Here is a 25,876-nt window from a genome sequence, read left to right as displayed (position 1 = left end):
ATTGAAAATGGGGGACCCAGGACGGTAGGACCTGATGTAAAAACAAGACGAAAGTCTTTCTCTGGTCTGCATCCAGTGTGTGCATCAATTGTGTGTATTGAGCTGTACTGTATTGTACCCATTCTGCAATCTGTTAATAAAGTTTTCAATCAATCAATTATGAGTGGGCGTGCTCCACCTACGCAAGATGGCCGCCATACGGCAACGTCAGTCTCCGTTGGCCAGCAGCGCGGGTGAGTCATCTAGTCTTTATATATATCTATGCTCCTCTACGCCACTGGGTACGACGGAACGTCACCGTGGCGCCATATTGGTCGCGCTAGGACCTAGCACAGCGTTATTCAACTGTAGTTGGTGTTGTTGTTTTAATTTAAATATATTATTTAATTATGTCTAAAATACGAACCCTGAAAGGTTTGGTCAACGGACGACTCACTGCGGCTACCGATGAGATATTCTTGATCTTTGAAGCAAGCTTTGAAGGATACGAGGGCGAAGTTCTGCGCGCGAGGCAGGAACTCGAGTGCATGATCGCGCGACTGGATGCTGTTTTGAAACCTGAAATCAAACTATCCAGCGTCAGAATAGGTCAGTAAAAACACGTTATTGCCAACGTTTTTTTTGCAATGTGACGTCACCTCAGTCTGAACAATCATGCAACTTTTACGTCACTCTAGATTGACACTAGTCACTTTTATTTGTACGTCCATCTTCTTTATTGTTCACTTGAACATGCTGTTTTTTTTTCAAGAGCGTGCCCAGTCTACACTGGAATCTGATATTGCCCACGAATAATATATGAACAGTAAAAAAATCTGATCTGAGCAATACATCAGAATTGAGCACTAATGCTTGCAGTGTGATTGTAGCCAAAGTTGTATGTCAACGTATTTGTCTTGTTCTGGTTTAGACTGTCCTATTATCTATAGCTCCACAGAGCATTGACCGCAGTCCACAAACACGTGAATGAATGAATGAATGAATGAAAACTTTATTTAACAGATTGCAGAATGGGTACAATACAGTACGGCTCAATACACACAATTGTTAAGGGGATGCAGACCTGAGAAAGACGTTTGTCTTGTTTCCATCAGGGTCCCCCATTTCAATTCATATAGACATTTATGACATACACAACATGCATGACATTTATGGCATAGGGACATAGGTATTTAGTACTGATACATTTGTGACTTAAACGGTATTCAAATATACAGTACTGTTACCCCTAGATCCTGACAGAGTACATATGATGGGGAGGGGACTGTACATTAGGAGGGGGTGGGTGGGAGAGAAATATACATACAGCGGGGAGGGAATATATACATGCGGTGGGGAAGAGACTGTCTATTAGGAGGTGGTGGGGGTTTTGGGCATTTACGGTGGCCAGTTTCGAATTGCAGCCTCCCGTAGGTGCTCTTTAAGAGCGGTTTTGAATGTGGGTAGGGATTCACATTCCTTTACAGCTTTGGGTAGGGCGTTCCACATTGATGTGCGGCATAATTGCGAAACGTGTTTAGTCCCTGGGTTTAACATGATTTGTTGAGCTTCCTCTGGTGTAGTGGTTGTGGTATTCACTGACCTTTGGGAAGTATTTTGACATGTACATGGGTACCTTAGTCGTATAGTGTATCTTGTAGACCAGGCCCATTGCAAGTTGCTGTACTCTGTCGTCTACTCTAAGCCATCCTAGGTTGTCAAAGTGGGCAGGGGTGAGGTGGGTTCTGGGGGTAAGGTCAAGTAGTAGTCTGACCAGTTTGTTTTGTGATGTTTGTAATTTTGTTTTAAGCGCCTTTGAGGTGCTTTGGTACCATGAGGTGCACGCATAGTCGTAGTACCCTTGAATGAGTGCTCCTGCCAGAGTCTTCAGGGTATTCTTGTTTACCAGAGAGGAGATCCGGTACAAGAATCTAGTTCGTTGGTTGACTTTTTTTATTACATTGGATGCCATTTTGTCACAGGAAAGATTTGCCTCTAGGATGGAACCCAGGTAGGTAATTTCGTCTTTCCTTGTGACAATATTGTCACCCACTGCAACTGAGAAGCCGTCGGTCTTGCTGAGTTTGTTATTTGAACCGAAGAGAATGGACTCTGTTTTGCCCATGTGTAATGATAGTTTGTTATCAGCGAGCCATATGCAGATTTTGCCTAGTTCCGAGCTGAGGGTTTTTTCAACCTGCAACTTGTTCTTGTCAGAGACCAGCAGGGCTGAGTCGTCCGCAACCAGGAACAAGTTGCAGTCACAGGCTGACGACATGTCATTTGCATAAATTAGGAAGAGTAGCGGTCCTAGTATGCTTCCTTGTGGAACACCACAGCTCACTGTGAGGGGGGGGGGGGGATAGAGTACCTTACCTCTACCATCTGTTCTCTCCCCTCCAGGTAGGATTGCATCCAGCTCACTGATAAACTATCAAAACCTTTGCTTTTAGCTTGTCAATCAGAATGGAGTGATTGACAGTGTCGAAGGCCTTTTGTAGGTCCAGCATGACCATGCCGCAGTATTTGCACGCGTCCACCTCTTGTTTGATGTGGTCGTTCAAATAGAGGAGGCATGTGTCAGTGGAGTGGGACGTTCTGAAGCCAGATTGGAATTCGTAGATTAGATTTTTTTCCGCCAGGTACTTTTCGACCTGTTCGTAGACTATTTTCTCCATGACTTTCGAGATGGAGGTAAGGTCTATAGTTTTATCTCGTGAGATTTCACTTATCTAATTTTTTCACCTTTTGGGCAGTGATGATGGATGATACAATTCCTACACTCAAATGCACGTTTAGATGTTAAACATGTAGTTAGTTATACCAACAAATCCCTATTGTTAAACCAGAGGTAGATTCATATAAACACACACACACACACACACACACACACACACACACACACAGAATGGTTAATATTTCACTAGTAGAACTTGTCTACATTCAGCAGTCTTACCTCCATCTTAAGCTAGTGCCACTGCCGTCCATTGTCCGCATCACCATTCCTCCCAGGTGTCCGGCTCGCGTGTAGCCTTTTTACAACGCTTCCGGGTTCCTGTTTTGCGCTCTGATTGGCCACTGACCTACGCTAGTACGCCCCCCTCGCTATGAGCGTAGAGGACGGACGCTGAAATCGAACAGCTGTTGGTCATAGTACTACTGGCTATATGGCGCTGGCTAAAGTTAGCATTATGTCTACTGTCGTGAACCATTTTAGATCGGGGCATGTAGAGGAGTTTGGGGAACGAGTAAAATCATGTGCAGGTCCTCTTCTCAGACCTGTGGGGCAAAGCACTGCACACGCATCATGCAAGCTACACGTCGCGGCATGTTGATAGCACAATAGTAGCAATACTCCAATTCAGCCATTGGCAATTCAGCCGTTGGGTGGGGGGCGCTGTTGAGCGGGCCTGTGACCGGACCTGAAAGCGCCCCTGGTTCTGCGGCTCTGCAGTTGCATACTATTGGGATTCCTTGGGAGCAGCACGGAGTCTCGACTCGGGACTTATTTTATTTTATTTTAGCAGCAGTTATCAATATCGACCAGGAGGACAGCGCGGACATGTTTCATTACTAGTCAAGTGTCATTACTTTAGTTATCAAAGGTGGAATCTCTGGACGCAATGACATTATATAGTTTAAAGCTAAACTACGTTTTTCTTTCTTGTTAGAAGAGGGAACTTATTCAGTTAGATTTTATTTGATCTTTATTTATCTCTAACATTTTCAACCATAAACACACACATTTGTAATAACAAAAAAACTAAAACGAAATAAAATACAAATACATTTAAATATATTTTCCTATGGAAGGAATAATCAACATGGCTCCAATTGGTTGACTATAACAGCACCGTGACCAAATATCCCTAAACTAGCACCTTGTTAAACACGTTTTCTTTTTATATATATATATATATATATATATATATATATATTTATTTATTTATTTTTAATCATAATTATTCTTGTGAAATCTTTCCACCTGGGAGCCTTTTGACTAAATCAATTTATTCTCCCCTTCTCTGAATGGTGTTACTTATGGCAATACGTTATAACAACTATAGACGACAAAACCAAAGTAAAGAAACAACATTTGATTTTTGGGATGGTTACATTCACTTTGGGACGGTTAAAATTGTATTTCGGGACGGTTCTGGGACGGTGGTGAAAAAAGTTAGTCTGGAGCCCTGACACACACACACTAGGGCTGGGCGATATGACGATATTATATAAATATCGGGTACAGTTCATTAACGATACACTTTTTAAACGTATCGTGGATATCGTGATGTTTTGCCCAAGAGGCTTGTGTTGCGTCAATCTGGTCCACACGTTGACACTTTTGAACAGCGCCGCCCCACACACACACTACTGCATCAAAAGTTACTACTTATGATAACAAAGGCATTCGTTTTGTGGCATTGACGTTATATAGTTACACTTTCAATAACATCAGCGTATTTACATAGCAACGACGAGGTCGACCTAGATATAGCAAGCATTAGCCGTTCATATCTCAGCCCGTGCTGACTCCGTTGTGCCCATTCTGCGGTCTGTTAATAACGTTTTCAATCAGACAGATGTATGGAAATGCTTTTATTATAACATCCGTTGCAGTAAAATCATTATGCCTCCAGTCGTTTAGTCATTCTGCAGAGCTAAAAGGTAAAAGTCGGCCGCGGCGAGCTACCGCTGCCATTGTTGTTTTCATTGAGCTCTCCAATAGCGGAAGTAAAAAATTAATACGCGCTTGCCGATTGGTGCTAAGAACAGCAGGGCGGGTGCAAGCGATGTGACGTAATTGGCAGACGCGACTGTCAATCAAAATGATTCTGTTTGCCGACTGAATGAATATAAACGTTATTAACAGATTGCAGCATAGGTACAATACAGTACAGCTCAATACAACAACAAACAGTGGACTGGAGGATGCAGACCAGAGAAAGACTTTCGTCTTGTTTACATCAGGGTCCCCCATTTTCAATTCATCATATTTCGTATCTAAATCATATAATATCTCATTGCTAAATATATGCAATATATAATCTAATAATCCAATAATCTAAATCTAATATATAATATAAAAATGCTAAATGCATGGGTATTTTATTTTGTCTTTAATGTTAGCTTGCAAACTCAAATACTGTCTTGGTAAGCCTCATAATGAATTGTTTGGGGGAAAAAAAGAAAAACATCGTGATGCGTATCGTGTATCGCCGAAAGGTCAGAAAATATCGTGATATCATATTTAGGCCATATCGCCCAGCCCTAACACACACACACACACAGACAGGCTTATATGAACTATCCAGTTCATATATCAACTTATATCAACTATCCAGTTCATTTTTATAGTGTACTTGAAGGAGAGGGAGAGAGAGACTGAGACTTGTTACACGCAACGCTAGTCAGTCTCGGAGTTGTCTCGGAATGGATTTGGTAGCTTTTTTCTGCATCTCTGTAGACCGTGCCGCACCACCATTTTAAAGTCTTAGTGAAGATTGATTTATATGAAAACCGATTTATGTATAATTTAGCTAGCTCGCTAACGTTACTGTGATTAACACTTTGAGTGCCAGGGACGTCATACTCGTTTTATTAGCCCCCCCACTGAGTGCCACGGACGACAAATATCGGTTTATTGTTTTATTAGCGATCTGAAATCATATTTCATCAACCGAGTCTCCCGTTGGTACAGCAGCCCCTACAGGAGCTCAGAATGGAAAAAAGCGCCCCCTATCGTCTATCCCTGTGTAAATGCAGGTCAGTCGCTTAGACTGACCTGGGATCTGTAGATATGTAGGGGCGGAGCCAGCTGGTTCCTGATCAACCAGTCTGATCAACATGGAAGTCATCGCGGGACGGGAATTAGCCTGGAATATATATTTACAGCAGCCAATACTCAATCAATAAGCGTGATCGATATTTGGAATGGCGATCAGGAATTATGATCTTTTTGGAGAACATCTGATCTGAGGTAAGGAATCTATTTTACCAGTCTTGGGATAATCAGAGTTGTATTCGCTGAGATCTCAGCGTTTGCCCTATGTGTGATGTGGCTGTTTGTGCGCGATCGCTGATGAGGAAATAAGAGAATCGATTTTTCAGATCTCCTCTATAGCGTGCATACGTACACATATACTATCGATAATCTAGCGTTTATTTGAAAACGATTCATAAATAGGCCGAAAAATGACAACGTTTTTGTGTATTCTAGAATATTCCAGTAAATGTCTTATCATGGAATCTTTATATTTTCCTTAAACGAGGGCTTTTCAAAATGCTATAAAACGAAAATGAACCGATAAAGAAACAATCCGCTTCGACAATGTTGACTGGAAAACGAGTCATTGATAAGCGACGGGCAGATTAGACACACAGCCATAATTTAAAACATAAATTAGGCGTTTTTAAGCTAACATTGAAGTGGATGGTGGCATTCAACGGGTAAATCAAGGTTAAGCACTGGCTCTGAAAGCAAATAAAAAAAATAAAAAAAAAATATATAATTTAGTCCGATGGCGCAGCAGGCGGTCTGCAATTTATATTTGCGTTCACATTTTAATTCCCTTGGTATATTCAAGACTTAAAACAAAGTGATCACAAGGAGAGGATAACATTTACATTTAGTCATTTAGCTGACGCTTTTATCCAAAGCGACTTACAAGTTCTGTACGACAAGCCATCAGGAAGGGCACAACTCTATCAGCTGAGCAACAATGTTCATCAAAGTGTTGAGTGCTACAGTGTAGGTTAGTTTATTAGGACAAGTGCATGACAGTACGGTTAGTTAGGGTTCGATTTTTTTTTTTATATATATATATATTTTTTAATTCAGATAATGGTTGAAGAAGTGCATTTTTAGTCGATGGCGAAAGATTGGACGTGATTCGGCTGTCCTAACTGGGGTGGGTAGTTCATTCCACCATTGTGGGGCAAGGACTGAGAATAGGCGACTTCTCTTTGATGACCCTCCCGGAGCTTGGATAGGAGTAGGTCTGAGGCGGCCAGAAGATGCAGAGCGTAGGGGTCTTGAGGGTGTGTAGTTAGAGACCATTGACCGGAGGTAGGCGGGAGCGGTTCCCTTTGCCGCACGGTATGCTAGGTCGAGGGCCTTGAAGCGGATTCGTGCAGCAATGGGGAGCCAGTGCAGGTCCCTAAGAAGTGGGGTGACATGGTTCAGTTTGAGGTGGTTGGACGTCATCCAGGCGGAGATGTCGGACAGACAGGCCGAGATCCGCTCAGAGACGTGGATATCTGAGGGAGGGAAGGAGAGGAAGAGTTGAGTATCGTCGGCATAACAATGGTAGGAGAAGCCATGAGACGTGATAATGTTACCTAGTGATTTAGTGTAGAGGGAGAAGAGAAGGGGTCCTAAAACCGAGCCCTGGGGGACACCCGTCCGCAGGGGGCGGGTGGCCGACAGGGTCCCTCTCCATGACACTTGGTAGGAGCGGTCATTGAGGTATGATGACAGCCATGTCAGCGCAGAGCCAGCCACTCCCATTCCTGCGAGGGCCGCAAGGAGGATCTGGTGGTTGACTGTGTCGAAGGCTGCAGATAGATCTAGGAGAATCAGGACAGAGGAGAGGCCTTTCGCTTTTGCTAAGTGAAGTGCCTCTGTGACCGCAATGAGGGCTGTCTCTGTGGAGTGACCAGTCCTGAAGCCTGACTGATTAGGGTCTAGGAGGTCATTCTGTAAGAGATAAGCAGTAAGTTGGTTGGATACAGCACGTTCAAGTGTTTTAGAAAGGAAGGAGAGAAGAGAGACAGGACGGTAGTTTGCCTATGATGGTAGGGTTCAGGGTTGGTTTTTTTATGAGCGGCGTGACTCTGGCTTGTTTTAGGGAGGTGGGGACCACCCCCGAGTTGAGTGAGGAGTTGATGGTTGCAGTTAGGAATGGGAGGATGTCTGATGCTATGGTCTGGAGGAGTGGGGAGGGTAGCTGGTCCAGCTGGCAAGTAGTCGGACGGTTCGACGTTACCAGTGTCAGGGTCTCTGCTTCTGTAATGGGAGAGAAAGATGACAGAGTGAAGGATGAGGTTCTCGATTCAGCATTTGGAATGGGTGGGGGTTGGGAGAAGGAGTCTTCGGCAGAGAAAGATGAGGGAGGGGGGGGTGGGGGGGGAGTGAGGAGTAGGGATGCCCCCCGGACCCCGGTTTTGAACGGGAACCGGTTAGGGGTGGGACGATACATCGATCCAGATCGATACATCGATGTAATTATCAACGATCGAATCGGATCGATGCGATGTAATAAGATCGATTCATATCGATACTCTTATTTTGAAAATCCTGTGGCGAGTCTCATAACTGATTGTGTTAAATGGGCATATGATATCATCTCATATCGATCGCAGGCACCTGAATCTAATCGTATCGTATTGTATCGTGAGAGACTTTGTGATATCGGCAAATATCGTATCGTTGTCCAAAGAATCGATATCGTATCGTATCATGATGAAACTGGTGATTCCCACCCCTAGAACCGGTACTATATTAGAAAATACCGGAGTATTTATAAGCTCCGACGTCCTCGGTACTGCTATCGATACTCTAGAGAAATTATTATTATTATTATTATTTAAAAGTTGCGAACGATCCTCTCTCTGTCTCTGCACGAGAAGCGAGCCGCAGCAAGCCATTACACACACTTGTCGCGAGCCACTCACACATACACGGGTAGGGACTGGAGGTGCCTGTCCGTGGCTAGCTACGTTAGCTACGGAGCTAGTAGTCAGTTTCAGTGTTGCTGGATGGTACACTCTAACGTTAACGTTATGCCGAGTTCATACTACACTACACTTATGAACTCGACATAGCGATAACGTTAATCCGTTTCCATGAAGTGTTTAATTAGCAGCAATCTGTTCTGTTGTTGAACATTTAACGTTAACGTGGCTAGCTACGTTAGCTACGGAGCTAATAGAGTATACCATCCAGCAACACTGAAACTGACTAACGTTAACGTTATGCCGACTCGCCGAGTTCATACTACACTACACGTATGAACACGACATAGCGTTAACGTTACTCCGTTTCCATGAAGTGTTTAATTAGCAACAATCTGTTCCGTTGTTGAAAATGTAACGTTAAGGTAGGTATCCGATGCACTTCCGGCGTGGACAGGAAAACGTCGTGAAATCGTTGTAGTCATTTTGTAGTCTTATTAACTAAAAGATTTTAACAAAATAAAAAGCAGCAGCACTATTGCATAACTGAGTCATGTTTGCTATGTATTTCTTTCTTTAGGGGAGTAGGACATTTGTTTCACAGTTTTAGCATGATGTTTTATAGATGGCCAGGTTAAACACAGGTTTTTGTTTTTTAAGAGGGGGCCGGGGGTTTGATTTGATTGAAGTTTATTTCAAATATGCAACACAACAAACAAATATCAAGTACAGATATAGCCTTAAGCCGTTCAAATAATAATTTATAATTTTTTTTAAAATGTAAATATATTTAAATAATAATCTAAAAGAACCGATAAGAGTATCGATAAAGTACCGAACCGTTAAGCAGTATCGATAAGAGTAGTAGTATCGATAAAATCCTAACGATACCCATCCCTAGTGAGGAGGGAGGACATGGTAGCATGCAGTTTGCGAAGATTCTTGGCAGAGGCCTCGATCCTATGGTGGAAGAAAGAAGCTTTGGCATTAGTGATGGTTTTGGAGAATGTTAACAAGAGGTTGTGATATGTGTCGATGTCAGCAGTGAGGCGTGACTTTCTATACTTCCTTTCAGCTGCTCTCAGGACCTGTCTTTGTTCTCTCACTGGATCTGTCAGCCATGGACTGGGTGGGGAACGGCGGGCAGGTTTCTCAACGAGGGGACAGAGCTTGTTGAAGGAGGTTGCAAGGGCTGAAAGGAGGGTGGAGGTTGCCATCTCTGTGGAGAGAGCAGAGAAGGTGTCACTCAAAGGTAGAGCGGATAGTATGTCAGAGGAGAGGGTGGAGGGGGATAGGGAGGGCAGGTTGCGTCTGAGTGAGATAAGATAAGATAAGATAAGATGATCCTTTATTGATACCCTTGGGGAAATTCGGGTGTCAAAGCACCATGAAGGGGGGGGGGGGTACAGGGTGGGGGATGCATAGCTTCACAGTCCTTTACAGTCCAGTATCTATATACACTATAGTAGATACCCTTAAAGGAAAATGCCAACATTTTGGGAAATTAGCTTATTTGCCATCTTCCCTGGAGTTAGACAAGAAGATACATACCCTTTTCTTCTCTGTGCATGCATTAGGCTTAAGTGGTCTGCACACGGCGGGCGACAGACGTCGCCTGGCGATGTGATCGCCTGTCGCTCAATGACAATCGCTTAGCCCCCCACACCAGAGGCGACCGTTCTCAGGTATAATAAGCTATGTGTCGCTCTGTTTTCACCGCACATGTGCACTGTGACTCGTGACTGGAGTCTAGTTCTGCTAGCACACATAGCCTACTGTGTACAGATGGTTTCAAAATGTATTTTAAATTAGAAAGCAAACAAAATAAATGGACAAGAGAAAAATAAATCTCAATTTGGTCAGTATTGTCATTTGGACAAGCAAAGCCATTACTTTAAGTTGCAGGCAAGAAAGACAAGTCTGTCCACTGCCCTGTTGCAGGTCACAAAAAAAAAAAAAAAAAAACGTTTTTTTTATTTCGATATTCGATATCGATTATTAAAATATATCGCGATATTTATCGTTATATCGCCCAGCCCTAGGACAAGTATTGTTATGCAGCTGCTGAGAGAGTGTTTTTTTCACGGAAGACGCAAACTGTTTTGTTCTCAACCATAATTTTCTTTGGACAATAAACCTTACAAACTACATCAGCTGCAGCCTGGACATTAAACTCTGTCAATACCCACAACTTCTTTTGTTACCCGAGTATAAAAACACTAGTAGGTGCATCGTGGCGCATTGTTCATTTATTAGTTAATGACAAGCGGCCACTACAGCTTCTCAAACTAACGTTATTTATTTAAATTGTTCCCGTTAATAATAATGAACATAAGTAGCATGGTAATAATACGTAGATTGATCAATGAATGTATTGATACATTAAAGGTGTACAAATGATACACCAGTAGAACTTCTGCACTACTTCTAGTGTAGAAGTCATGTTATTTCCTCATTGTCCTTGTGCCGTCGCCTCCAAAAATAGGATCGAGGCGATATTTAGCGAGGCGACAGAAATAGCTGCGCGACCGTCGCTTCAAAATCTCCTGCCGTGTGGGTTCTCTCATTCATAACAATGGAGGCGATACAATTATGTCGGTCGGCTCGCTAAAAAAATCGGTCGCCTGGCTAAAATCGCTCGCCGTGTGGGGACCCCTTTAGGGAACAGCCGCTCCGTTAGCATAGCTTAGCTTCATCACTGGAAGTGGGTCAGACTTGTACCCTGACGTTCCCTACAGTGCCATACAGTCACGAAATACACTCCAAATACAACTCCAAAACGTTCCTGTAAACATGTTGTGACCTGTGTATTTACCACGTGGAGAAATAAAAAATAATTGAATTAGACAATTACGTTTTCTAAGCAAATATACTCGGAACTATTTTTTGCCGAACCACTCCTCTTGGGGCGCAGTCAGTGATTTTACGCAATGCAGTGATACTTACTAACGTGACGCCGTTTTTGTTTACATTCTCATTTCATTCAAAGGATCCGAACCAATTGAAGTTTATGGATACCATGACTTAAAATCCTCTTACCTTGACGATTAAAAGCCTCCCCAATTTAGAAAACAGTATTTCCATGGCTGGTGTTGATGATATGCTGCACGCTAACGGAGCTAACCAACAACCAACCGGGCACTCAAGCAGATAACGAGGGTAATAACTTCCGGTCGGGGAGTTCCAAAATAAAAGAGCGACGTCTATAGCAGCGGAAATACGTTTATTTTGTACATTATCTAACGTTAACACGAACCAAAACATTTTAATTAAATAAAGAAATTCCCTATCCATAGTCGCCGTGGGAAAAAATTAAATTAAATAAATTCCCTACCTACCCATGGCCTTAACCGACAACCAACAGGAACCAAACAATTTTTTTATGCCATATGAGCGATAACGAGGCTCCACCAGCTGTTGCTCCTGCAGTGTATGCGGCTACAGTCAAGTTGCCAGAGTTTTGGCAGTATGACACGGCCCCATGGTTTCAGCACATCGAGGCACAATTTCACCTCCGTGGAATAACTGTGGATGACACTAAATATTATCATGTTGTCGCAGCATTGGATTCCTCCACTACTCGCCGAGTGATGGGATTCCTGAGAGAACCACCAGCAGTCGGCAAATACAACGCGCTTGTAATGTCCACACTTGGACTATTAGTAATTATAATAAGCACGCAGGAGTCAGTAGGCTGTGTGGTTATTCCTCCGTCTTTATTCCATCCTCCAAGAACATCAACATCATGCTCGCTTCACTCGCGTGTCGCGTACATACACACTGGACACACTTTCTAGTTCTTGCCTATAGCCTCTTGTGCCTATTGTGCCGCCTAACGGTGGTGGTGGTAATAACCTAGTATTAACAATAATGCTAACCATGCAGAACACAACATCTCCCTTTTTCTCATAAGGTTAGTACTCTATTCACAGCAGATGGGAAAAGGAATGGGAATGTCTCAACCAATTGAATCAAACCAAAATCAAAAACGTAAATTGACAGTCTACTCTACACTGTCGCCTGGCAGACCTACTGGTCTCTGTCCCTAGGCCTGCTCTCCTGAACCCTGCACTACATAATCCTTAAACCATACCGGGGGGTTTCTATCCCGTGTCTGTCTTCCTGGATCCGGTTCTCTGACGACTGGTGGCTCTTGCCCAACGTCTGCTGGCCACATTGCGTTTTCTGGATAAAGGGTCAGGTGGGAGGCATTCCACTTCTTTCCGTCACTCAGAATGTAAGTGCTAGGCCCTATCTGTTTCTGGACGGACAGCGGGTCTGTGAAACGTGCATCAGCCTTGTGCACGTGCATCGGCTTGCGAACGCGGACCCTATCTCCACACTTGAACCGCGGTCTCTCCGCTCCCCTCTTGCCGTCGGCATAGATTTTCATTGCTGTCTGTCTCTCCCTCACGGTCTTCTGGACTTCCTCATGCGCTTCCAACTTCTGGGGTGGCAGGATGGTCAATTTGGTCCGCATCTTCCTTCCTCGGAGTAGCTCGAATGGAGAGACGCCTGTAGTCGCGTGTGGTGTAGCTCTGTAGTTGTGTAGGAAGGCCTAATGCAGGTGACAACTCCGCGATCATCTCCGGCTCTGGCTCCATCTCATCTCCCATTGGTACAGGTAGCCTCGACAAGCAGTCCGCTATGAAGTTAATCTTCCCCGGGCGGTATTTCACGTCGTACTGGTAGGTGAGCAGTCGAGAGGACCAGCGGGCTATCCTCATGCCCGCTCTGTTCATTCCTCTTGTGGCGAGGAGAGTTGTCAGCGCTTGGTGGTCGGTGACCAGGGTAAACCGCCGACCCCACAGGTACGTCCTCCACCTCTCAACCGCTCACACACAAGCCAAGGCTTCCTTTTTGACTGTGGAATACTTCCTCTCAGCCGGTGAGAGAGTGCGGGAAGCAAACACGACTGGGCGCTCCGCATTGTCAGGTTGCAGCTGTGTCAACACTGCCCCAAGTCCATAGTCCGACGCATCAGTGGACACAAATGTAGGCAGAGCAGGATCAAAAAATGCCAGAGCTTGGCTACTCACCAGGGTCGTCTTCAGAGTGGTGAAGCTCTTCTCAGCAGCTTCAGTCCATGTGAATACAGCATCCGGCCCAGTCCTCAGGAGCTCCCTGAGAGGCTCAACAATGGCGGCATAGTTAGGAATGAACTTACTAAACCAACCAGCCAGACCTAGGAGAGAGCGCAGGGCAGTCATATCCTGTGGGGCGGGTGCGTCGCTCAGGGCAGAAACAGAGTCCGGGTCCGGCCGGAGCCCGTCTTTGGAGATCACGTGCCCTAGGAACGGGAGGCTGGGCTGGCTGAAGACACACTTCTGCATGTTCAACTGGAGGGGGACGTCGTTCAGGCGGTGTAGGACACCTCGCAGGTTGGCATCATGTTCTGCCTTGTCCTTGCCATAAACCACTATGTCGTCCAAGTAGTTCTGGCAGCCTGGTTGTCCCTCCAGGATGGTCTTCATCATCTTCTGAAATGCGCTTGGCGCAGAGGCAAGTCCAAAGGGAACTCTAGTGTACCTAAACAGTCCCTCGTGTGAAATGAACGCAGTCAGGTTTCTACTGTCTGGGTGTAGCGGTAACTGGTGGTATGCTGAAGCAAGATCACACTGTGAAAACACTGTAGCCCCTCGCATCTCATTAAACAATTCCTCCATATGTGGCAGGGGATAGCAGCTATCCATTATAACTGCCTTATTGGGCTCCCTCAAGTCTACACACAAGCTAGGATGCCCCCTAACTTCTTTCGGCCGACTACAAGGGGCGATACCCAGGGTGATGCATCCACTTTCTCTATCACCCCTGCCTGCAGCAGCTTCTGTATTTCAGCTGAGACTTCATCACGCACACTCAATGGTAATCTACGCAGCTTCTGCTGCACTGCCTTCACTCTGTCATCAATTTCCACTTTATGGATGAACCCCTTAACACATCCCACTGGTTCAGCTGTAGTGGGAGCAGCCTGTGTCTCTTGCACTTGGACATTCTTAGAAAGCACTGAGCCCCCTACAATATGACAGTCCAGCGACCTAACCAAGTCCATTCCTAACAACGGGGATCCACTTTTGACAATGTAGAACGTTGCAGGGACAGACACTCCATCACGGGAGACAGCAGCTGTGAGACAGCCTATCACTGGCAGGGGCTCTCTCGAATAAGTAACTAACCTAATCCTAGGCTCAGTTAACTTGCAATCGGTGAAGTATTTCTGACATAGCGCTTCTGGCTAAATTGACACACTCGAACCTGTATCTACTAGTAGATCAACACTACATTTGCATCCAGGAGGTGCCTCAATATCTACAGTACAGAATATTTTGTCCATATTACAAATGGTCAACTCGGGCACAGTTACCTCACTCACATCATTAGTATTGGATTTACAGACTCTGGAAAAATGTCCTGTTTTACCACATGTATTGCAAGTTGATTTCACAGCTGGACACGTAAGAGAGTTTGCAAGGTGGCTTGAGGAGTCACACCGGAAACAGCGGCGCTGCTGCCCCGATGCAGTTGTGTCAGTAGAAGCAGTCCCTGAGCTCCCCACTCCAGCCCTGTAGTTGCCTGCCTTCCCCAGGCGGCGGCGCTGTGTCCCCATGATTGCCTGGACCGGAGTCCCTTGAGCAGTAGGCTGCGCCCATTGTGACTGCGCCCCGCTCAATAGGGCAGAGCTCTGAACAGCAGACTCGAACTGGCATGCTAGTGTAATAGCTGTTGTAAGTGTCAGATTCTCCTCCAGCAGAAGCCTGTCCTTAATCACAGTGAGGGTGGCACGATCGATCAGCTGATCACGTATCATCTCGGATTCCATCCCCCCGAACTGGCATGTCGCGGCTAGTTCACGTAATGCAGAAATATATTGCGTCACACTTTCATCCGGTCTCTGCGCGCGCTGTCTGAATCTATGGCGCGCTGTCACCGTGTTCACTTTAGGGGAAAATTGCCGGTCGAGAGCAGTCATTGCGTGCGCGTATTCGCGTAAGTAGTGCCTACTTCTGGTAGCGTGTAAAACACTCTCTGGCCCTCACTTCCAAGACAGTGTAGCAGTATCGCCAATCTCCTCGCATCCGGCCATGCATCCCCCGTAGCATTAATCACCCTCAGGTAATTCTCGAAGATCCTTTTCCAAGTAGCAAATGGTATTGCAGGCTCCCCCACGTCAGGAAGGAATGGAGCCGGCGCGGGTACCGAAACCGACATCGTCGCCAATTTGTAATGTCCACACTTGGACCATTAGTAATTATAATAAGCACGCAGGAGTCAGTAGGCTGTGTGGTTATTCCTCAGTCTTTATTCCATCCTCCAAGAACATGGCGGTGGTAATAACCTAGTATTAACAATAATGCTAACCATGCAGAACACAACAGCGCTCAAAGAGCAGCTGTTGCGGTTGTTCCAGCTGTCAGATGCAGAGCGCCTATTGTCCCTCAACGGATTAGGGGACAGTAAACCAACGACCCAATATCTTCCTTTTGAATAAAATACGCTCAGGAATCAGGATTGTTAAACATAATTAGCCTAATAGTCAAAAAGAGTAGCCTATAGTACATTTATACACACACACACACACACACACACACACACACACACACACACACACACACAAGAGAGAGGTGGAATAGCTTATCGCAGACTTAATGTTTTTACAATATTTTTGCTAATGAGGTGAAATATTTATTTCGAAATCATTGCAGGATCAAGCTGGAATTGACGTCAGATAGTCCTTACCTCTGATCGGGGCTATTCCAAAAAGAATTTTCCAATTGTTTGATCGCCATCTGGTCCATCTGATGTCCATCTGATTTCACGAGTATAAATAAAGGTTTGAAATCTGGTCCACGACATAATCCGACACAACACATGCATCGAGTGTCCCGGACACGATTCAATGCGATCCAGTGAACCCCTAGGCTTCCCTGTACTAAGATTCTCCGCCCCGAGCGGTTTAAACGTAACACACAGTCTGGAACAGGGTTTACTGCACTCTCGATATAGACACCTAGCAGGATCTGGCTGGTACTGCACCCTCTGGGTCCCAGTATGCCTTTTAACGGCAACATATAGGTCCGTGACATTGAATAGAATATTAAAATCGAAAAAAATGAAAACCGATCAAAAAAACGTATATATTAACTTATTCCCCGCCAACGAGTTTACTCGTTATTGGGAGCCAACGCTTGAACGCCAACAACGAGTATACTCGTTATTTGATCGTTTTTCCTTTATTAGATATTTCCATTCATTACAGGCACACGGACATCGGGGTTAACATGGGGAATCATCCTGAGATCGCCAAAGTGCAATACCGGCTGCATCCTCCCAGGTGGCGGTATCGAGCACCCTTTGAAACCTTGTATCTTGGCCTGTGCGTCGATCAAATGTCTCCGGTCAGACTTTTCTTTGTCGGGCAAGACGAGCGGTTGTCCCGATCGGATTGAGGTGCGTCAAATGCTCCAGATCAGGGTTTGAAATTAACGGGGGATTGGGGCAAAATGCACTCGAAAATTTTCCAAATGCCAAATGGACGGTATGGTCTAAAATGTATATCACGGTATAATTTGAAGCATAGACGGTAACGGTATATATCACGGTATCAGTGTTTCCGTTAGAATAATTTTTTTTGCCTGATAGGCAGGCTATATAAAGAGTGACATCCTCAAGGCATGTAGATTTATAATATTTTAACTTAAAACTAGGCTACTTTTGCGTATACAGTCATTATATTCCAAATAAAATAAGTCCCAAGTCGAGACTCCGTGCTGCTCCCAACAGTATGCAACTGCAGAGCCGCAGAGCCAGGGGCGCTTTCAGGTCCGGCGGTCACAGGCCCGCTCAACAGCGCCCCCCACCCAACGGCTGAATTGCCAATGGCTGAATTGGAGTATTGCACTGTGCAATACACAGTGCAATACCCGCTGCCCAGCCATCGTTATCAGAACACTAAAGATTCAGCCAGCCATGAAGCCCATTCATTTTTATTTTGAGCAAAAGAGAGACGGATAACGTTAGCGAAGTTAGCACACGCACATACACGTACACTGTCTGTGGGCCAGCCAGTGACTTTGGTGGTGTGACGGGTGTGCTATTGCACAGATGTGTGTCCCGTTCCCGTTTGCACAAACGCACATACACACACACGCACATAGTAAGTAAGCCATCACTGGGAACGCTCGGAGGAAAGGGGGGCTGAGAATAGCTGTGTCTATCTGTGTGTGTGTGTCTCGCTCTCTCTCCCTCTCTACATCTCTCTCTCCTGAACCTATTTATTTCAAAAGGAAGACATTGATGGACAGTAGCTATACGTATAAATTATAGCTCAGTTGTAGCTGTAACAGAATAATTGTATTAACTATCAATTAAAGGGGAACTATCTTATAAATGGCCTTTTTGAGTGTTTAGCATTGTTTCCTAGCTATGTGAACTTATATTAATATGATCTATGTCTCTAATTCTCATATTGGCACATTCTTCCAATTCTCCTCTCACAATATTCACCCTCACTGAACTGAGTCATTTGAAAATGTGATGATTTGTGATGTCAGAAAGACACCGCTGCATGATAATGGCGAGGTACAAGATGAGCTGCACACAGTGGTTGGAGCCCAGGCTCAAAACGGCTCGAGATCTTGAGGTAGAAAAATGCTGTTTTTGAGGACTTGATTAGAAATACCAAACAATGAATAAAAAAAAAATATATATGTTACAGAGGTGTTCCATAGACTCACAGGAATTGTGTAAAAGTGCCCAAATAGTGAAAGAAATAGTAAAATAGTTCCCCTTTAACTATTATTCAATAGCGTTTCAATTATAATGAATTAAATAATTGTATAAAGAATTTTCCATGTTCTATATAATAATAATATATTCCATTGCCTTTCCTATCTGTATCAAAGTCAAAATGTTGGTATCGTGACAAGACTACAACATACAAAAGCAGCTTGACAACCGATATCCTTTGCGTCTAGGCATGGGCCAATTTGTGATTTTGGTGGTATGTGCTATTTGCACAGATGTTTATCCCTTAGTATGCACAGGCACAGTATAATATGCATGTAATAAATAATTTGTTAATAAACTCTTGTGTTACTTGAACAATTTTCACTGCTCCTAAATTTTTATTTAGATTTTATTTATTAAAATTTTATTTAGGAGCACATGTGCTCCTTGGGAAAAAGGTTAGCGTAGAGCCCTATATATGGATACATTGACATTACGTTATCAAACATGGGGACGAAGACTGTAAAAAAAAAAGTTTGTTAATTTTCATAAAAAATCTGTGCCTCCGAAATACAAAAAAGCCCCCGAAAATCAATTAAGGGGGGCAAAAAAGCCCTGGAATAAAAAAAAAAAAATAGTCCCCTTCAGTTTATGAATCCTCCAATCAATGACAGTTTTAATTTCTTGCCGGTTACAGAGGATGAGGTTCGGGAGATCTTGATCAACCTGGGGGACTCTTCTCCGGGTTATGATGGTATTGGAGGTAGATTACTGATATCCATTCAAGAATCCATTGTGAAGCCATTATGTCATATCTTTTATATATCACTGGAGAAGGGAATCATCCCACAGGAATTTAAAATAGCTAAGATCATCCCTATTTATAAAGATGATGACCTAGGGCTGGGCGATATGGAAAAAAATCATATCGCGATAACGATATGATAATGTTATCATATTTCTCGATATCGATAATTATCGAATTGTTATAAGTATTAAATTTTTTTAATATTTTTTTTTAACAACAGATGTATGTTTATTTTGCAGCAATTCTTTGTCATTGCCGCCATCTTTAGTGTTGGGTCGCTTTCACATAGAGTTTTGGAGGACTCGGTGCGGTTCTGGGGGTGAAGTTGCAACATTGTTGCATTCTTCATTTGGTTCGCCTGTTTTCACACAGGTTTCTGTGAGGCGGACCGAGACCTTCTGAACAATGTCACGCGGTCGAAAAGGGCGCTTGTCTATTGGACAGTGGAAATGTGTGTGTGGCTGCGATCCTGTGTGTGCGCGCGCGCGTGTGTGTGTCTGTGTGTACTGCGGAGCCGAGTTTTGACATGGCATTGATCCATTGTTCTATTGAAGCACATTACCATCCTCTCGCTAAACAACTTGTAGACCACGGTGTTTTTATGAGTGCCCACAAGTAGCTGTTTTAATAATATAATAAGCCGCGCGCCTCTGTAATAATAATAAGCCGCGTTTTTTCTTCCTTCTTCCCAAGATGCACAGACAGATAGATAGATAGATAGATAGATAGATAGATTAGATGCAGTGTGCTTGTTTTGCAGTGAGTGCTGCGAGCAGTGGTAATAATAATCACTTCCTATATTTGGTTCGCGTTTGGTCCGCTGAAGCCAAACCGAGACCTACGTTTTCAGGCGGACCAGAGTTCGCCTGCTTGGTCCGCGGACCGAGTTCGACGCGCATTCACACAGACCCGAAAAACCGGACTATCGAATTCTGGTCCGAAAGTCCGGACCAAACAGCCCCTGTGTGAAAGCGACCTTACATCCCCTCACACTCCAGTTCTCAGGCTGCAGCTGGTTTAAAAGCTAAAGTAAACCGGCTTCTCTGCTGGCTGTGGCTCCAGGGGAGTTGAACAGTTCTGGCTCTGCTAGTTTATTTTCGATCTTTTGGCGCTTTTTTGGTGGACAAACCACCGCACATGTGCACCGTGACTCGTGACTGGAGTCTAGTTCTGCTAGCACACATAGCCTACTGTGTACAGACGGTTTCAAACTGTATTTTAAATTAGAAAGCAAACAAAATAAATGGACAAGAGAAAAATAAATCTCAATTTGGTCAGTATTGTCATTTGGACAAGCAAAGCCATTACTTTAAGTTGCAGGCAAGAAAGACAAGTCTGTCCATTGTCTCTTGTTTTAAAACTGCCCTGATGCAGGTCACAAAAAAAAAATATATATATATATATATATATATATATATATATATATATATATATATAAAAAAAAAAATCTTTTAAATTTCGATATTCGATATCGATTATTAAAATATATCGCGATATTTATCGTTATCGTTATATCGCCCAGCCCTATGATGACCCAGCCGTCTTCAACCATTACAGACCTATATCCATCCTACCTACCTTGTCAAAAATACTTGAAAAGCTTGTCTATAAAAGATTAATTGAACATCTTAATAAGCACAATATTATTTACACTCACCAGTACGGGTTCAGAAAGAAACATGCAACATATATGGCAATCACACATCTAATTAATGAAATATACAAAGCTAAAGACCGAAAGGAAAACACTATAAGTATTCTTTTTAGACTTATCAAAGGCATTTGATACAGTCAATCACCATATCCTCCTGCAGAAGCTCTCACATCTTGGAATAAAAAACAATGCACTGCTATGGTTCACCAGTTACCTTAAAGATCAGTCTGTATCCTATAATGGGATAAATTCTCCTTTTCTTCCTTTACTTTGCGGTCTGCCCCAAGGTTCAATTCTTGGGCCTTTGTTATTTTTGTTATATATTAATGACCTCCCTAACGTCTCAGACAGGCTGTCGAAAATCTTATTTGCAGATGACACAAGTGTATTCTATTCACATAAAGATCTTGATACCATCATTAGGGTCATAAATGAAGAACTTAACAAACTATCAATTTGGTTTAAATGCAACAAATTATCACTAAACATTAAAAAAACGAATTTCATTTTTTTTGGTCTCAAATCTGTGATTTTTAACTCCTCATCTAAAGTAGTGATCAATGACATCCCCATAGCTAGGGTGTGTTCTACACGATTCCTTGGTGTTCTGCTTGATTAATCCCTATCATGGAAACCTCATATCACAGCCATAACTACAAAAATGGCCAAGAGTATTGGTATTCTTAGAAAAACATGTCACTTGCTGAGCACCGAGGTTGCCACAATGTTATATTACTCTATGGTTTACCCATATATCAATTACTGTAATTTAGTTTGGGGTAGTACTCATCAGACCAAACTTGAGCCCATATACCGTCTGCAGAAACGAGCTCTAAAAATAATCAGCTGTGTTCAACGAAGTCATTCTTCTCAGCCTCTATTCCATAAGTTAGGTATACTCCGTGTTTATCAAGTGAATCATCTCCAGACTGGTTTATTTGTGCATAGTTCTTTAAACAGAGCCCTTGTCCCTTTTTTTCATGACATGTTTGCCCACAATCACCAAATTCATAATTACCCCACACGTAGTTCCTGTTTGCTTAGACCACCCCTTTCCCGCACTTCCCAATCTCAGTTTTGTTTGCTCTACCGAGGGTCAAAGTTGTGGAACTCTTTGCCTCCACATATTTTGGAATTTTCTTTTCGGAAATTCAAAAGAGCACTGAAATCTCATCTCCTAGATCACCAATATTTCCCATATGGACTTCCTTTACAAACTGGTCTGATGGCTTGTTGTATTTTGTTATTGTATTTTCGTTTTATTATATATTCTTCCTGTCATTAGTTGTTTTCTCTATACCAGAAATCGTATGGCATGGGTGCCTGCTTCGGTGTCTATGTAGACCTGCTTGTGTCTGTTTGTTTGGGGAGGGGGGGGGGCGGGATTTTATATTTTATCTTGATATAATACCAGTGTAATTTTGCTTTCTGGTGAATGCCACATGCAAGTCCCTAGAGGGTTTTTAGGCAATTCTCCTACACATCCCTTGTGGATTATATTGTATTATATATGTAATTGTTTTTATATGTGTAAATAAACAAACAAACAAACAAGGTAAGGGCTATAATATGACATCAATCCTGCTGTGATCCAACCATGACTTCACCTCGATCACAACATGTGTATGTAACGTTTAGGGCTGTCTTAAATACTTCGAAGCTTCGAAGCTTCGTTCGATGGCACAAGCTTCGAACATTAAAAAAAAATCGAAGTTTATAAAAAAAAAAAAAAAAAAAATTACTTCGATTTGTAGCGTGTCCAGGCGAGAAACGGCAACGCTTTTAGTGAAATGTACGTATTGCTGCATATTGTCGTTTTCTGGGATTAGACAGGATCACTCTAAAACTATACTTATATTCACCACGGTATAAAACGGGAACATATGGATGAAAACATTTATTCTTTTTCACATATTGAACGATAGATAGTTGCTGTCAAATGGGCCATAGTATTGTATCCATAGCTATAATATAGAATATATATATAGCTCTACAAACAAGGTGACGCACTCCTATCTCTTACTTAGAGCGTTGGCGTGCTAGGAACAAACGATGGACAACCCGCCGGCGCTGAAAGAGTTAATAAAAATGTAACTTATTGGTAAACAAACGTATTGTTGAAAATATACACTATGATTGCTGTTTTGACAGGATTAGGGTCTTTACTCTTGGCTACATTTGAAAAATCTTTTATTCGTACAGTCTGTAGACATGGATTTATGACGTGATGTCATCTGCGGTCCGCCGACGGCCGCTCGGGCTAAAGAGGTTAAGAACACAGTCGCACTCCAATCTGGCATATCTACAACGCTTTTCTGCATTCTTAAATCCTGTTCTTAGCTAAGAAGGAATCTCAGATAAAAAACCATTCAGGAATGCCAGAATTGTCCCAGGAACTTGAAGATATTTCTTAACTTTTTCGTAACTGTGTTCGAGAATGAGGTCCATTTTCATCTTTGAGGGGAATCTCCAAAATGTCAACATTGCAAGCCTACTTAACTCAATGTCTCGCTCAATAGTTCAACCACTACCGCTAAGGACTATTTCATTGCAGTACATGAAAGTGAATGAATGAATGACGTTTATTTTTCAGTCTTGTTTACAGACAAATCAAACACACCCGTGTGGACTTACAAAAGGAAAAGAAAAAAGAAAAAAAATCACAAATGTACAATATTCAAGGCAAGCTCACACACAAAATCCAAAATTAACGACCGAAAAAAAGGAATAGGCTAAAGCACATGCTTACTTTTGCCTATCCTTTACAATTTTTTATTCTTTTTTTAATCCTCTCTTTCTCCGATTTTCTCTGTTTTCTCCCTGTCCCAATTTAGTCATTGTGCCAATTCCCCCCCTCCCCTACCTGGTTGTTGTGCGCATGTTCTCCTACTGGTCGGTACAAGGGAACCCTGAAGTCATCCGCACGCTTCCTCCGACACGCGCGGCGACAGCCAGTGACTCTTTTTTCACCTGGCAGCGAGGACTCTCATTGGTGAAGTGTAACGCGTGGGAGGTCACGCTGCCTTCATCAAGTCCTGCCTCCGCTGAGCAAGCGCCCAGACCTGACTTGTAGGTGTCGCTGTCCACAACGCCAGATTCCCACCCATGACTTGCCCTCCCCCTAACCCAGCCAAACGAGTTAGTATGACGATCAGCCCAAGCCTCAAGCAATGCTGACTCCGGGAGTCGAGACCGCAGCCTCTTGCATTGGTGACGATCGCAATCTCCGCTACGCCACCTGACCACTCCTTTACAAAAAAGAAAGGGAAAAAAAGGTAATGTACTGTATTCATTTATTCATTGATCAGCTATTTTAATCATTCTATTTTGTGTTCCTCAATCTAGGCCACCTACAGCTCCCTGTTTGTAAAGAGGGGGTTCCCCATGAGCAGCAGGAGAGGAGCCCCAGTCTGGACCAGGAGGAGCCAGAGCTCCTACAGATTAAAGAGGAACAGGAGGAACTCTGGACCAGTCAGGAGGGAGAGCAGCTTCAAGGTCCAGGGGAGGCTGACATAAAGTTAACATCCACTCCTGTCCCTGTGAAGAGTGAACATGATGAAGAGAAACCTCACTCCTTGTGGTTTAACCAAACCCATGAGCATCTAGCCAGCACCTCAACTGAACAGATGGAAACAGAACCTGATGGAAAGGACTGTGGAGTATCAGAACCTGCTAGAGATGGTCAGCTCCTCTCTCCAGACTGGTCTGAAACAGAGATGGAAGACAGTGATGATTATCACAAGGTCAACGAGAGACTCAATACTGTTGCCAAGGAGATCTGTGGAATCATCAAAAGGACCATTAAAGAATACCAGGGGGACATTTATCGTGCCAAGCAGGAAATAGACCATCACCGCCACCTGCTGGATCTGGCTTTTAAACCAGTAATAAAGTTAGGCAGAGCAGGTTGGTGAAATCTAATGTTCTGTGTCTTGGCAGCTGTGTTTCAGTGTGGTTTTAATGAGGTTTCCTCAGAACAATAATATATATCAGACCAGCATTGTGTCATTGACTGCACTGTGACTTTTCAGGATGTCTTGAGGATTCAATTTCGATTCTTGTGGTCACAATTTGATTAAAATCAATTCTTGATTCAGTACATGGCATCCATAGATGTCAGGGCATTCCCCCGGATTTTCAAACAAGATGGTGCTGAGTCACAACTAGGGGGTGGTCTGTCTAGGAAGCTAAAATAATCGCAATAAAGGAAGCCATTTGCTGTAATTCTCTGCAACACAAGGGTCAGTTCCAAATTAGTTATTTATTTAAGTACAGTGTAAGGTTGCACAATTTAGTTTGGACACGAAAGCGCATGCATGCAAACGCACACATATCTCCAATCATCCTCAGCACACAATCAGTGATATCTTCCAGCAGCAGTACAGTAGATATGTACAGTATAGTGTACATGAAAGGAATGGGATGTGCTGAGAGCAGAATGTACATGTGTCCATTCTATTCCACTATAGATATATACATGCTTATTTATTTACTGCCATTTGCAGTGTTTGTGTAATGCTTTTATTTATTTTAGGACATCACGATGCCTCGTTGAGTCATGACTATAAATGTAAAACGTAATTGTTAATGATACAAATATTCTCGTATTTATTATTATTTGAATCTAGCGATGTCTGTAAAATCGATGTGAACGCAATCACCAATGATTTCTCACAAATTCAGCCCTTAACACATTCCCTGCCACGCAATTTGAGCATCTTATACCACTCTCTGCCACGACTCTAAGTCTATGGAGATGTTCACCTTCTTTGCAGGGCTATAACTTTTTAAATTGTATTGCTAAATTGACATTACTATGGCCCATTCGACATCGATTATCTATCGTTCAGGATGTGGGAACGTTTTACTTTTTCATTCATACGAAAATACCGTCTAGAATATAAATATGTTTTTATCGTTTTCTGCAGTAATTCCTAGAACGTTAGTTATAGGCCTAAACGCATAATATAGATTATCGATTGCAGTTTATTCGTGATACACGCTATATTAAAAAATCCAACTGAATACGATCC

At 43.2% G+C, this 25,876-nt stretch overlaps 1 protein-coding gene across 1 annotated transcript in view; it reads left to right on the top strand.

The window, feature by feature from the left end:
- The first annotated feature begins 324 nt into the window (after nt 1-324).
- The window catches only part of LOC311226920 (uncharacterized protein), a 47,861-nt gene continuing 22,309 nt past the window's right edge, over nt 325-25,876 (top strand). The window contains exons 1-2 of the mRNA XM_084312386.1: nt 325-588; nt 24,189-24,749. Of these exons, the coding sequence (XP_084168512.1) occupies nt 390-588; nt 24,189-24,749 (760 nt within the window). The 5' untranslated portion in view covers nt 325-389. The remainder of the gene's footprint in view (nt 589-24,188; nt 24,750-25,876) is intronic.

The sequence above is a fragment of the Notolepis coatsorum genome, assembly GCF_963971535.1.
Source record: "Notolepis coatsorum genome assembly, chromosome: 4".
Classification (NCBI taxonomy): domain Eukaryota; kingdom Metazoa; phylum Chordata; class Actinopteri; order Aulopiformes; family Paralepididae; genus Notolepis; species Notolepis coatsorum.
Note: the sequence above shows the minus strand (reverse complement) of the source record. Positions and strands in the feature narration are given on the sequence as shown.